Raw genomic sequence first — 15,349 nt, 5'->3', positions numbered from 1 at the left:
ACAGTAAGGGCTTTTCCTGTCCCAGTGACATGCAGGGAGTCAGAGGCCTCTTCGCCACCCTGATTATGTCACATTACAGCAGGCGTCATCCTGTGATGCAACCTCCACCAGAGGACCTGCAGCGCTCGCTGTGTAGCGGGTCATCATCGTCACCATGGCGATGTCTTACCAAGACTCTGTCAGCGCCTGAATCAAAAAGGGGAAAAGTGCAGATGTAGCAGATGTAGAAATCCCACATTTTGCTGCATGCTGCACTGCACTCTTAATCTATTGTTTGTCTATGTATTTAACCTTGACTGCCCACATTTTATTGGGATAATAAAGATTTCCTTACCTGTACTGCACTTCCACTGCACTGTTACTCCAACTCTGCGAGGAATTATTCAGAAAATTCAAATTTTATTCCCTTCTCAGCTATCAGAAAGTGTACAGAAAGCTCTGGCAAGTAGTTTGACAATTGAGAGTTTGTGTACAATATGCCTAGTCAGTTCTATCTATGGCGTTTGAGAGTAGGCAGAAAGAATAGTCTGCAGTGAAGAGAATAGATGCAGGTTAGATGCAGGATGGGGGAGTTTCTAATGGCAGCCCACGGGCAGAAAACTTTTCTGCCTGGCTCTTATTCTTTACCTAGCGTGTCTCTATTATATGTGAACCTACTGGGGACATCTGTTGCCTTTGGCTTTTTCACCCTTGGACTTCTTGTTGCTTGTTATGTTAGCAATGAAGGATTTATTCTATTGTTCCAGCATATTGTACTGTTGTATTAATTGTAAACGACTGTGGATATGAGCTCTAGCTGAATGCCCAAAATGTAAATGTGACAGTGAGGCTTGATGTGATCTTAACAAGTCATTTAGTGTATTATTGAGTCCTAAAATCATAATTGTCTTAAAATAAGTGAAAAAAATCTACCAGTGGGGTTAGATAATTTCACTTGTTTCCAATGCAAATCAATTTGTTTCAAGAATTTTGTAGAATCAAGTGTCATTTTCTTGATAGTAGTGCAGTGATCTGCCTTATTCTGACTTGTTTCAAGATATTGACACTCATTTCTAGAAAATTCCTGAAAGACGTGAAACTGCATTGCAAACAAGTGGAGTTGTATCACTTCATTGGCAGAATTTTTTTCTTGGTTTAACAAAAATAAGATTTTCAGGCTGAATATGAGACTAAATGATTAAGATGGACATATTTTGCAGTGTGAATGCATCTGCTCTTGAAAAACAAACCATACATACAGTAGACGACATGCAGGGTGCAGATATCAGTACTGCCACTGGCCTGCTAAGCTGGCGGGACATACGGCCCCTCAAACAAACACTAAGAAAAATACGCCTATTATCACTTTGTTAGTGCTGGGCTAAGGAAATCTCATAGAAAAAGGAAAAGCCTGCACATTTCTGCACTCAAACACAACTTTAATGGACGGACGACATCTGACAAAGAGCCTTTGTGCTCGAAACATTGTCCGTCCATTAAAGTTGTGCACAGAGGCGTAAAAGACTCGTTCTTTTTCCCTCAAACAAACACTTACATTTCCTTTCACTTCCACTGAAGTGACACTCTTCTCCAGAGCAGCATCTTTAAAATGAGTGAGCAAGGCAGGGCTGAATCATCTTGCTCAAGGACACTTCAGCAGGACACATGGCTGTTGGATGGACACGTTCTTGCGGATACCAAACCTGTGACCTTCCCATTACAGGACAGTCTCTCTCACCACTAGGCTGCCCTTCCTTCTGTCTGTCCTCGTGGAAAAATAAACAAATTGAGCAAGAGAGTCAGTCTTGCCGCTGGCCTGTTGAACCGGTGGAACGTATGGCCCTCTCAATCAAACGCAGACTGTAGCCACGACTCGTCAGAGGACATTTGTCTAATCAGCTGTGTGTGTGTGTGTGTGGCAAAAGGAGGCCAAGGGCAGCGGGAGAGGAAACGGGAAGTTCTCTGGGTCATCCTCACTGCTGTCTGCCCTCCAGCACAGCAGCAGCAGCAGCAGCTCTTCACTACAGCAGCAGGCAGGAGAATCCAACCAGATGATGCAACTGTTTTAAAACCTTCATTTGTCCAGGAAAGGGCTTTACTCAACATCGGTGCATCTTCCTCTTTCACCTTTTAGACAGGGTTCGATCACGCCAAGCATGTTTGGAGCGGTTTATTCAAACTTTTACTTTTACGTTTACAACTTAATTCCGGTTCATTTGGTTTGGGCAGGTGAGAATAATGCCATTCAAAGCGGAAAAAACGTCCATCTCAACAAGTCATTTAGTCTCATATTCAGCCTTCTTAATCTTCTCAAAACAAGAATTCGACAACAAGAACAATTCTGCGAATGGGATGAGATAGCCAATGCAGTTTCACTTGTTTCAGGAATTTTCTAGAAATTAGTGTCACTATGTTGAAACAAGTCAGAATAAAGCAGATCACTGCACTGGAAACAAGTAAAATTATCTAACCCCATTGGCAGATTTCCTCACTTGTTTTAAGAAAATTACCATTTTAGGACTCAATAATAGACTGAATGACTTGTTAAGAGTTTGCAGTGTTCCAATTTTGGTGGCACCAAATAACGGCACTGAGACATTTGAAAATGCGAGTCTCGGTCCTTTTCCAAGCAAACTGCACTGCGGCTCATAAGGAGTAAGGATGCAATCTGAACCGCTATAGGAAATGACCTCAAAGCGCAAGGCTTTATGGGTATTGGGAGATGGATGTTGATATCAGATAGCCAGCAGTTACTCATGCTTGGAAAGCCTAGCATGACAAAATGAACCGAGGGTAAACTAAACACCAGAGAAGGAAATGTTACAGCAAAGAGTGTAAACAAGTCCATCATGCTTAGCTAAAGTTACAGGGACTGGAATCGGATTTGTTTTGGGTTTTACAGTAAGTGGCTCCCTTAAGGACGGAGTCGATGGTGTTTGTTGACGGAGGGGAAAGCTGCACTCACTCATTTCCCCCTGCTGGCCGAGGGATTCGGCCTGGAAACAAGCTTGCTTCACTAACTGTTAACTGGTCCCAACCCTCTTCTCCAGGCAAACGTACAACAGATTTTTTGAACATTATTATGCTAACTATGAGACATTGACCTGTGTTTTGTTTTGCATTCATTGTGCTTTGGGTTTATTCAATATATCAAAATTATATTCCAAGTGAAAAAACTGCTCAAGTGTGATTTGTGTACTTCACACATCCCCAACCCCCTGCTTCCACTCATAGACATATTCCTTTGTGCCCTGTTGTTTATAAAGCAATTTTAGATCTGCTTTCTCCTTATGTATGAAAAAATTGCTGAAGGTAATTTTGTGTTCAGTCCCTCATAGAATGTTTAGGAGATAGCTGACCTGCTCATTGGTCCAGACACTTGAATTTCCCTGACTCTCCATGTTTGTTCTTGGTTAGACATGTTGCTGTTTATTTATGTTGCTTATACCGCTCAAGTTGCAGCATATGAAGCCAAACAACTGTCGTGCGGGGAAAATAAAATAATGCTTTGTAGTGTTTACAGTGTATGCTGCCATGTTGACATGATGTCAGACAAATGTTTTCATTGCAGGAAGCCATAATTTGTAATGTAAGAACCAATTGAAACTAGAATTCATGGTTAACTGCAGTTCTCTGGCAATTAGTAGTCAGAAAGTCATAGGAGCAAAAGAAATGTTGCTGGTTCCATTATTTAAGGTGATTTAACTACAAATTATGCAAAATGCCAGAGTTCTCTGTGTGACTCTTATTAAATAACCATTAGCAGTAGTTAAAATTGACTTGTCTTTGGCAATTACCAGAACCAAGCCATGCTTTCCGGTTTCACCTGCTCCATAAATTACACACAGGCCAAAGAGCCATCTGAATTTCATGTAAAATAGAGGAATAATCCTTCCTAAAGTGACACTTAATCTCAAGAGGTAAAGACGAGGTCAAAAAGATCCCTGAATCAAAATTCTGACCGTCCTGTTTAATATTCAACAACAATTTGCAACAAAGAGTCCCAGCACTAGGTTTATATCTTCAGGGATTCGCAGGCTGCTATCAGGCTGTTGCAGTGTCACATCAGTCAAAACATTGAATCTGCAGGGAAGTGGAAGGATATCGCTCAATGAGGTTATCTGTTCCCGATGTATTATATGTGGCCGCCTGGGCTCCTCAGTGCCAACCCTATTCCATCTCCAATCCATTATCTGTCCGCTCTTGTCAAAGAACAAATGAAAGGTGAATGAGGTGTCATCCGCCCTGTCGATGTCGGCTTCCCAAAATAATCCCCCGGTGGTTAATCTGTCAAAACAGCACCATGTCAACACCCTGCTTGGCACAAGAGCTAAACTGAGCAGATGAGATGTTGTTCTTCTGTTGCACGCACTGTTGCTTTGGATAGGAGCGTCACCTAAATGTCTGAAATGCAAAATGTCAGTGTTACTACAGATTACAGGTGACTATGCTACAGGTTGTTACACAGGCTACAGCACATTTTAACCCAAGTAAGCCTCACAGACAGGCCAGGCAGATTTTGTGCAATGCATGATTAGCCCATTCAACCTGGTTTCCCTTTAAATTTCCCCTCAAGTAACTAAGTAACTAAAAAAAACATTTTTTTCCATATTGTATGACAATGTCACATACAGGTATATTCTACACCTAGTTGTTACAGTGCTTAATTGAAGCTATAGCTGTTTATATTGAGTGAAATATTCAAACCCAAGACACCATTTTTTTATGTCTGCATCATTACATCAAATAGAAAGAAAACTAGATGTTTTGTGCATCATTTTATACACATTTGATATCTTTGGAAACCTTGGTATCTTCACTAGAATTTGAAATAAAATTCTGTGGGTTTGAACAAACCTCGGCCATGCAAAATGCATTTGTAATGATGGAAAGGAGCTTGCATGTTTGCTGAGCACATTCACATTTTAGCCATATAACTAGTGCTGTTATCCAATTACAAATGACAGAGCAGGTAGAGGTTTGTCGTATTACTCAAGATCACTTTAGCAGAATAAATGGCTGTTGATAGACAGATTGTTGGGATTGAACTTGTGGCTTTTCAGTTGTAGGACAGCATCTATAACAACTAACCTGGAGGTTCCTTTACATTTTCATGTTAATAATATTAATATTAGAATCATATTTATTTATACAGCACTTCAAAACAAAACAAAGTAACAATGTGCTTCACATCCAAGGGGGAAAAAAAAGAGTCAAAGATCAATAAAACACAACAATGAAGTAAGAAATTTCTAGCCATCGGGATCAAACAAATAGAATAAATAAATAAATCATTGAATAAATGAATAACAGACAAGACAACAAGTATACAATGAATAAAAGCCAAAGATTATAGAAAGGCCTTACAATAAAAGTAAGTTTGTACAAGTAAGTAAAAGTTTTTATACTGTAGAGATAATGGTGGGGAGAATGACATCTCTGATCCGATTTCATGGTAATTCTCATGTTCTGCTCTCTCATTTAGGTAAATTAAATAATAATAAAATTGACCTATTCCTAATTCTACTTGCACACGCCCTGAAACCCTCTTAAGGCTCAAACCTTGAGAGCCACTGCACTCAGCTCCCCATCCGCCCTGAGCACTGTTACTAACCCAGTTACCTCCTGCACACATGGGACATATTCATTTGATTATCATGCAAAGAAAAAAATTCAGGTGCTGCTGAAAGTGCGGGTGTTCTCTTCTGTTTTCCCCTTTGGTTCAGAAGCCTGTGGCTGAATGGATTGTGAGTGCACATGCACATTAAATATCCTGTTTCCCCGGGATGCGGCTCAGCATGAAATGAGTGGCGGCCGCTGCTTTCGCTCTGGGCTTGTTTACAGTCTGGTAGATGGGTTTCACCCGGATTAACTCTTCAGGGAAGGTCCAAGCAGCAAGAGTAGAATCAATCTGAGATGGGAAAGAGCAATGTATTATTTGCAAGATATATCTTGATCTTGTTCTTCTTGATCTTCTTGTTCTTGTTCTTTTTCTTGTTCTTCTTCCTCTTCTTCTTTGCTGTAGTAGTGGTTGTTGTTGTTGTAAGGATTGTAATAATAGTAGCAGTATTAATATCCCTGTCTATTCTCTCGTGGATGTCTGATGGATGACTTGTGCTTTGTGATTTGAAGGATCACCTTTATAGTAATTAGGGCGTGCTTAGACTTAATCTCAGCTCCATTCAATTCACCAACAGCCTCTTTCATCTTTACTGTAGCTGCTCGTGCCTAGTGTCAGGGAAAGAAATATTAAAGTCAAAAGCACAGAGATAAACTTTATTGTTTTTTTTAAGAGGAAGAAGCCACAATGATAGGCCTGTAATTAGTAAAGGTGTGTGACATTTCCAAGGCACAGGGAGGATCTGAACTCCAGGCATGAACAGGAGTGAGAAGGGAGGGGAAAAAATAGCTGACTGACTTTGCTGTGACACAGGCGCTCCATCTTCAATAATGTGATAACGCTCATAACAGGCATGAGGAATTTCCAAACGACCAAATTCTGCAGAAATGAAATGAAACTTGGCAATATCAATGTGATTGTAGACTCCTCCTCTTCATTCACCTTCTCGATATTCGCACGACAAATGACAGTGGCTCGTTAAGTGCGAGGCGCTCATCTTATGACCTGGGAAAAGGCCATCACTATAGATCGTCAGGGTAGAAATCCAATAATTGCACCACATTTTCAAAATGAATCCTTGGAAGCTGAAGATGATTAAATGCTCTATGCTTGCTTGGCATAGTGTGTATTAGAGTATTGATAAGGAAATAGGAGCTGCACTGAGAAACTTGAGATGAGCCATTCGGTGTAAACGCACACAGGAGGATAATGCCGTTATAAATGCCTGCGTACCTCAGGAGAGATTTCTTTTCATGTGAAGCGTGCCTGAGAATACAGATCAGGCTGGAGGACACAGAAGCAGCATGTTGCTCCTTCACAGTAATCCTGAGCGATTAACTTTAGCACATTGTTAAAGAAGAAGAGCATCTGGTTGCTGGGCAGACCGTCCTGTAAAAGGTCACAGGTTCAATACCCGCAACAGCCAGTGTGTCAATCGCTGTTAAAGTGTCCTTATGCAAGAAGCCCTTATGAAATGTATACATGTATGTGTGTGTCAGGGGGATACGCAGATAGAAATTCCTTATAAATTCCTTGTAAAACTCTTAAAAATAATAGAAATCAATACGCTCATGAAGCTACAGACACCTGTAAACTTCCTGCGAAGAGAATAGAAACTACCTCATTTGAAAATAGGCTATTGCAGTTGGATAGTTAGATTCAAGAAGTCATTGTGATATGTGATAATTAACATTTTTGGTGCTCAGCGTTCATTTCTGTGGTGTTTCTGCACTGCACTTCCCACAGATCACCTGTCAATCAAACAGTGTGGGCAGAGCTTGGATTTTCTGTTGATGCAGTTTGAGTTCCTCTTTTCTTTGTCTGTTCAGCCATGGTGGCTATCGCTGCTCATGCTAACTACCCAGTTCTTCTTCTTCTGTTTATTCCAAACAAACCTGAAATGTAAAACCAGGGGATTTTTCCCAGGAAAGATCTGCCGGGTGTTTAGAACAGCAAATGGAAAAGCTTTCATGAACTGGATATAGGTTGAATCATATTGTGTTATATCAGTCGGCATAAGAGAGTAACAAAAAGGACATTTATTTATATGATGTTAGTGCTAGTGATCTTAAATCAAATCAAATCAAACTCTATTTATATAGCACCATTCAGGCAAGCAAATGCAATTCAAAGTGCTTTTCAGAACATAAAAAGACAAATCAAATGTAAAAAAAAAAAAACAGAATAAAACAGAACAGAATAAAAGAAACAAGATGAAAAACCAACAAATAAAATGCAATAAAACAGCAATAATAATAATAGTAAGAAGAAATGGAAAATCCTTATGCAAAGGCTAGGCTAAAAAGGTAGGTTTTAAGATTCCTTTTAAACGTGCTCAATGATGGTAAGTTCCTCAGATCCTCTGGCAGGCTATTCCAAAGACGGGGACCATAGACACTAAAGGCTGTCTCCCCATAGCTCTTGGTCCTCGTCCTTGGAACAACAAGAAGTCCGGTACCAGAGAACCTGAGAGATCGACTAGGCTCATACCTTAAGAGCATATCAGACATGTACTGGGGGCCTAGGCCACTAAGAGATTTAAACACTAATAAAAGAACCTTAAAATCCACTCTAGAACGTACCGGTAACCAATGAGTCTCAGTGAGCAAACAGCTGCTCTGGGCTCTAAAATACAGTGCATCATTTCCTTATGTGTTACAACCACAGGCTAGAGGACAGAGGATCATTTAGTGCACAGAGAGCACTTAAACCCCCAGTGACTGACATCCGACTGGAGGCTTAATTGTGGAGCAGCCGATAGCAACGGGAAGACGTTCACCGTTTGTGACAGTTGCTTTGCAAAGTGCTCTCCGGGCCTGTGTGCATCGGGCCACAGGGACGGAGACAGTGATACGCAGACAAGAGACATACTAAGACTCTACTGAAAGGCACTCTCTCTCTATCTGCACTGAGCATAGAAAATATCAGGAATACCTTTCAGTGATGCAGTGTGACCGTGTAAATCCAGGTGATAGATTCATTTTAGATGTCCCCCTAAATGCAGAGGACACAGGTTTAAGAGAGATTATTAAACCCTGAGAGAGCTGAGGCATGAATTGTGCAAAATACGTTAGGACTCGATATTTGGAATCTGGTCCTAATACTGTAGACTGACCAAGTGAATCCAGATGAGCCTGTTTCACCTGTTAAACCCACTGGGAGAAGACAGGAGGAGAGAGGATATTTAAGCCTTTTGCGATATTGAGACCAAGAGAACCAGACTGTGCACAGTTCAAGTTTAGTCTGTACCAAAGTGCTTTATAGAATCGGTTATAAAAGACAAGAATAAAAAATGCAAAGAATATACCAAGACAAGAATAAAAATGCAGAGAATAAAACAAGACAAGAATAAAAATGCAAGAAGAATAAAAACGCATAACAACACATAAGAGCAGAAAAATAAAATAAGTAGACATACATACCGACATAGGAGGTGCAACTGAATAAGAAGAAGATGTTACTTATACTTTGCACACTCAGTTTAGTTCTATGCTTAAGAGATGAATGGATACTTGGAAAACAGCTGAAAGGGAGAAGATTATTTTTCAATCTTGAAATGAGATGTACAGTAGATGAATTGTTTGATGCATGGATTTTTGCAAAAGAGAGCCTATGAGGCAGGAATATGAAACAGCACACTAATGTCTTTCTTTAACCTAATCTACATCTGCCTTTCATGATTGAAGTGGATTTAATGGACGAAATTAAAAAGGAATCATAGCTCTCACCTGGATTCACCTCGTCCGTGTATTTCAAGGAGAGAGCAGGTGCTTCTATCATTTTGTACTCTAGAAGAATTGATTAGCAATTGAAAAGGCAGGAACGTCTCGGTCTGGATAAGATGGAACCGGGGAAATCAGCCCTCTATTCGCCCGATAAAATGTTATATCAGATGTTAGACGCTATAATCCCCATTCACCGATTCAGGATGGAAATATAATTGCCAATCACAAGCACATGCACCTGTTGTCCTGTTGATCATATGTCTTGTTTATGTTCTATTTTGTTTGAATGCTGAGGAATCTTCGCTTTTACCTGGATTCACCTTCAGCAGGTGTTCGTAAAATGTTGCGCACTCTTTCAAAGCAGTTGGTGGAATCAAGGTTTGACAAAAATATCTCTGCATGCATTTTCATACATGAGGATGCTGTTGCTTCCAAAAGCAACATTTCAGGGAGCCGACATCATAACTGAACAGAGTAACTATTTACAACAGCATCTGCATGGGGGGGGGGGGGGGGGCCGCGGCAGTGATAAAGTGGGAAATTGTGCGGGGGCAGAAAATCAACAGAAATTAGTTCATAAATCCAGGTCGTCTGGCCAGGTTTGTGTGAATCCCCCCCGCCTCGCTATCTTGTTGATGCCTCTTAATTATTGCCTCAGCTGTGAGTTAGCTGGCTGGCCACTGGGGAGCCAATATGTGAGATTCATTTGTTCTGCCCAGAAAGCCATTTCAAAAAGCCGTTATGGCTGTGACAGACACGTCTATTACCCAGAACAGAACACAGCACTTAAATGGCCGGTTGGAGCAAAAAGCATGTACTGTGGCACAAGCGAATGAGCGTGCATGCACCTCATCTCTCACCCAGACAGGAGTGTTTGTTTTCCTCTGGCGTATAGGGTTGTGGCCATGCTGTGTGGCAACTCTATGCTTTCACTTAATCTTTATTTTAATAGGGGGTCTTAAAAACATACATGTGTAATGTACAGTACATAAAAGCCCTTTGTAGACAGCAGAAAAACAAATCATGAGTTTTATTCCAGTAAGAGATATTCTCCATAAAAAAATAATAACACCTACTCTGACAGAACGAATGCACTCATGAGAGTAAACTCACTGTTGAATATTATTGGAGATATCAGCAACCGGAAGACCTTTGATCACAAAATAGTGGCATTTTAGAAGATATAATCATGTTTTGAAATAATGAGAAATGTGCTTCAGGTTGATGTAGCATTTTGGAAGGAAACTCTCCATACAGTAAAATAATGTGATTTTCTTGCTGTTAGTGCAGTTGTCATAGACATCAAACTTAATTTCAGAATCAAAATGAAAATAAATGTGCAAGAATTTGTCTTGGTGGAGACACATATAGGCAGCTTATAGAGTTACACAGCACATATTGACATGCATGGTTAGGTAAACAGGATCTCACATGCAGTGTAAAGATACAGAGGAAACATGGAAAGGACAGCAGATTATACATATATCCCATATAATACCATATATAACTCTTTATACCACTAATTATAACATACAAGCACTATAAAACAAGATAAGCAGACATGTAATCTGTTAAAATAGATGCATGTTCTTGCCATTGTCAATTACATTTCCATCCTGAATGGGTGAACAGGGATTATAGAGTCTAATATTACCAGTATAAAAATTCATTCCATTTAGGAGGAGATTTGAAGGCTAAATGCTGATTTCCCTAGCTCCATCTTAACAGACACACGATGAGAACAAGCCAGTTTTGTGTTCTCATCCGGTAATCAGTGCAAAATATGAGAAACAGCTGCTCTTTCCATGAAAATAGTCTGACTCAGTGGATCGAGGTGAAAGCTAGGATTAGATTTTGATTTGTCTCGTTAAATTCAATCATGAAGGGGGAGAGACAGGTTAAGGAGGATTTTTAAATCATGAAACATTGAGACAGAAATCGTGCAAAACACCTACCTTCCTAAAGAAGTTTGTACACTACCAGTCAAAAGTTTATACCCACTTGACTGAATGTACTAAGTTTTTCATTCTCTTCAAGCCATTTTGATCTAAAGGCTTCTGTTTAAATACTTAAAATTAGTTTCTTAGACAAATATAAATAGTGAATTTCTTTCCAGAGCCTTTGCCTTTCCATCAAGGCAAAGGGCGGCTACTTTAAAGAATCTAAAATATAAGATAGTTTTGATTTGTTTAACACTTTTTTGGTCACTGCATAATTCCATTTGTATTATTTAATAGTTTTGATGTCTTTACTATTATTCTAAAATGTGGAAAAATAACTATGGATAAAGGCTACATTTTTAGGAGACGTAGGCTATTCATTCCCTTCTCACAGAGAATGTTACCAGTAGATGTGAATATGCATTTTTCTGTTTTTTTCGACACTGTGGTAGACTGGTAGTGTCTATTCTGTATGCAACTCTGTCTTTGCTTTGTGTTAAAGAAAACAACAGTGTTTGTTTGGATTTACGTAATGGTTTAATCGTGTAGCGGTGATGTGTGTGTTCATCATGAATCCTAATGGCATCTCAGTGAAACTAATCTAGCTCTGTTGATGAAGTAAATTAGTGACAGCATTAAAATTCATGCGGTTAGCGGACTTCAAGGTGACACCATCCAGCAACAGAGTGTGTGGTTCATTTAAAGTGAGTCTGGAACTTTCTTAATGGAAAATATAAAAAATTTATTAAACGTCAAAGGTTTTCTCAATATGACATACCTTGCTGAGTAATCATAAAGTTTGAGACATTTTAAGTGAGATTAGAAGCTGTTTTTCAGACGGCAGTGAAGTAATATTATACTAAATGATGGAGTAACTGTCTTAAGATTGGTTCTTTTTTCTTTAGACTGCAAAAAATCTCCATCCTATAGTCATTCAGTCCTAAAATTGTAATTTTCTTAAAATGAGTGAAGACATCTGCCAATAGGGTTAGATAATTTCACATTTCCAATGCAAATCAACTTGTTTCAAGAATTTTGTAGAATCAAGTGTCATTTTCTTGATAGTATTCTGACTTTTTTCAAGATACTGACACTCATCTATCTCTCCTCACTGGCAGACTTTTTCTCTTTAAGAAAAATAAGATTTGAAGGCTGAATGACTTGTTAAGATAGATGTTTTTTGCAGTGTAGAACTTGTGCAGAGAGTTATTCTGTGTAAATTGCATTGATATCCTGACATTTGGACAATCTTGTAAATTCCCTGCCATTTACAGTGTGTTACTTCAATACCATTGATTCTTTGTGAGGTGTGAATCTTCAAAATCAATCAACAGAAATGTGAAATCACACTCCCACTGATCCCATCACAGTGCTTTGCTTGATTAGGTCATCAAGAAATTCAATGTGTCAGTTGATTGTGCAGAAGAAAGCCCATAAACTCAGAGGTAAATTAATAAGCAGAGGTGCTTTGCAACAGGTCTTGTGAACAGACCACTTAATAAAAAACTCAGTCATCAACTATAACAATAAAACATGAAGAACTTCATTCCAAAATGAGATATCAGCCATTTGAAGTGACGCATACCCCCTACAAAAAGTTTGCTTACAAGAAAGTAACTCAACATTACTGTTGAAGCTACTCGTTATATTTGAGTTATATAAGGCCTGTACTCATAAAAAAAACAAAAGTGTAGATGATTTATTCAGTTTTATTTTTGAACTATTGAACAAAGCACATCTAGTCCTCAAAATGGATATCTAGATGGATATATACTGTAGAATAAAACCCTTCCTGTGTTTTTTCAAGACATCAAGACATGTTAGTTAAAGTTCAGTCTCCGTGACAGAAACTTTCAAATTCACCTCATGTTCTGACTGTTCCTATTTCCTATCTAATTTTTTTGTTCCGCTCCAGTGGCTCCATTGTAGATTAGATTCAGATGAGCCACAGAATCCTGAATGTGCCACAATGGTGATTTTAAAATAGCTCTGCTTTACAGATAACAGCTTCACCCTGGATGAATAACTGAATAACTGAGCCTTTTTCAGACAATTTATATTTTCCCAGATAATGTTGGAAAGGGAAAAAAACAGATAAATGAAAAAAATATATATTCACCGAATATCAGCCAGAGGAAAGACTGTGCCCTTTGACTTTAGTTAGAGGAATATTTTGGATGTGCTTCAGAGGCATGTGTAATTACACTGTTTGCACAGCATATTAACAATACCTTCCTCATATTCAAGTGCAAATCCTTTTATAGTCTGTCTCAGTTTTCTCCAGGATAAAAAAAACCCACCCCCTTTATGACCAAAGTTGATGTAATAGGTGAAATGAACAAGGGATCATAGCTTTCACCACAATTTACCTTGTTCAGTCTGTGTCATGGAAAGAGATGTTCCTAATATATTCAAGACTCAAATGGGAAGATGCAAAGTCATGATATTTCTACAGAAATCTGGCTTATTGCTTTCCTGTTTTCCCTTTTTCTCATTATGCTACAGTATAGTAGTTTTGTTAATTTGTTTGTTTGGAGTCCAATATGGTCTCTGAATTTTGCTGAGTGGGCCTCAGTGAGTTACATGGAGCTGGCAGTGCAAGTCTGGATTAGAGCTGATTGTCTGCTAATATGTTCACAGAACTTTGTAATTTTGAGAAGTGTTGGAAAGTTATATTGTTATTAGTACTACTAGTCGTAGTAGTGCAGTAGCAATTACAGTAGAAGCAGCAATAGGAGTGGTAGTAGCCTAGTAGTAGTAGTAGTGTTAGCAGTAGTAGTAGTAGTAGTAGTAGTAGTAGTATTTGTTGTTGTTGTTGTTGTTGTTGTAGTAGTAGTATGCTGTAGCAGTAGTAGTTGAAGCAGCAGTAGTTATAGTAGTAATGATTGCCTTCCCTTTGTTTATCTCTCTGTGTTGTTCTTCTGCCCTCAGATCCCGGTGATGACCGGAGCCTTCATGGACTCCTCGCCCAACGATGACTACAGCACTGACCACTCTCTGTTCAACTCCTCTGCCAGCGTCCACGCTGCCTCCATGGCCGCCCACGGCCCGCCGGAGGAGCCCCAGTCCATGTCCCGAGACGCCATCTGGCTCTGGATTGCCATCACTGCCACCATTGGGAACATAGTAGTCGTGGGTGTTGTGTATGCATTCACTTTCTGAAAGTAACGGCTATAAGCCGGGACATTTGCAGGGACTGGAATATACTGCATGACTAGGAATGAACAGTGACTGGCTGTTAGTGCAGTGTACAATGGCAGTTCTTTCTGCGGCGTGGATGACTCACAAAACAAATTTTCGCCTAGTCACTGAAGGACACATCAGCAAAATTACCCAGCAGTCATCATACTCAAAGTACTTGAGTCATAATGAACTTCTGCCAGTGAAGCATGGAAGAATGGAAATAGGGAATACACTGCACAAAAATTTTCTTTTTGTGGAAATAGAGTGGGAATAGGAAACATAATGTACAAAATGTTCTCTTTGTTGTACATAGAAGAATATCAATGTGTTTTTGTGCTTCAAAGTATGGGGTTTTCTCTAATGGCCTATAGAAACTTGTGAAAAAAGTCACTTTTTACATATGTCTCTGCAGAGGCAGGGTGTGTGTGTGTGTGTGTGTGTGCAGGTGAGTGGGGGTGAGTGGGGGTGGGTGTGGGGGTGTTTAAAGGGGGCCTAAGCTGGAGGGCGCTCTTCAGATAAATGAGGTAATACTGTACTAAGAGACATGAGGGTGGGGCAGTGTAACAGCTTGGCACAGTGCCCAGATGACAGAGAGTCTAGAGGAGTGAGAGATACTTTTTGTGCCATAATCTCATTGCAAATCTTCTTTAATTCCAAAACTACCACAGATGCAAGGACAAATTCTTTCCATTTACACTTTTCAGACTCCCAGTTATTTTTTCACCGGTGTAAATAGGCAGCTGCTGGTTTCAATACGATAATCATTCCTCCATTAAAGGATAATTTTCAATCTGGGCCTTATTTTCTGAGCTTTTGTTGTCATGACGATCATTACAACAGATGTAAAAAAGGTGGATGCCCCAAAGCTTACATTAGATTGTATGGCCCCTTTAAAATGTAAG

At 39.5% G+C, this 15,349-nt stretch overlaps 1 protein-coding gene across 1 annotated transcript in view; it reads left to right on the top strand.

Annotated features, from left to right (window-relative positions):
• LOC139661972 (uncharacterized protein C14orf132-like) overlaps nt 1-14,426 on the top strand; it is a 46,316-nt gene extending 31,890 nt beyond the window's left edge. The window contains exon 3 of the mRNA XM_071540562.1: nt 14,196-14,426. Within this exon, the coding sequence (XP_071396663.1) occupies nt 14,196-14,426 (231 nt within the window). The remainder of the gene's footprint in view (nt 1-14,195) is intronic.
• The last annotated feature ends 923 nt before the right edge of the window (nt 14,427-15,349 follow it).

This window comes from Centroberyx affinis, unplaced genomic scaffold (assembly GCF_046629955.1).
Source record: "Centroberyx affinis isolate AG114_WGS23_722 - 3 ecotype Tasmania unplaced genomic scaffold, CSIRO-AGI_Caff_v1 ptg003686l_1, whole genome shotgun sequence".
Classification (NCBI taxonomy): Eukaryota; Metazoa; Chordata; class Actinopteri; order Beryciformes; family Berycidae; genus Centroberyx; species Centroberyx affinis.
The sequence above is the reverse complement of the archived record's forward strand: the minus strand, read 5'-3'. Positions and strand labels throughout refer to the sequence as shown.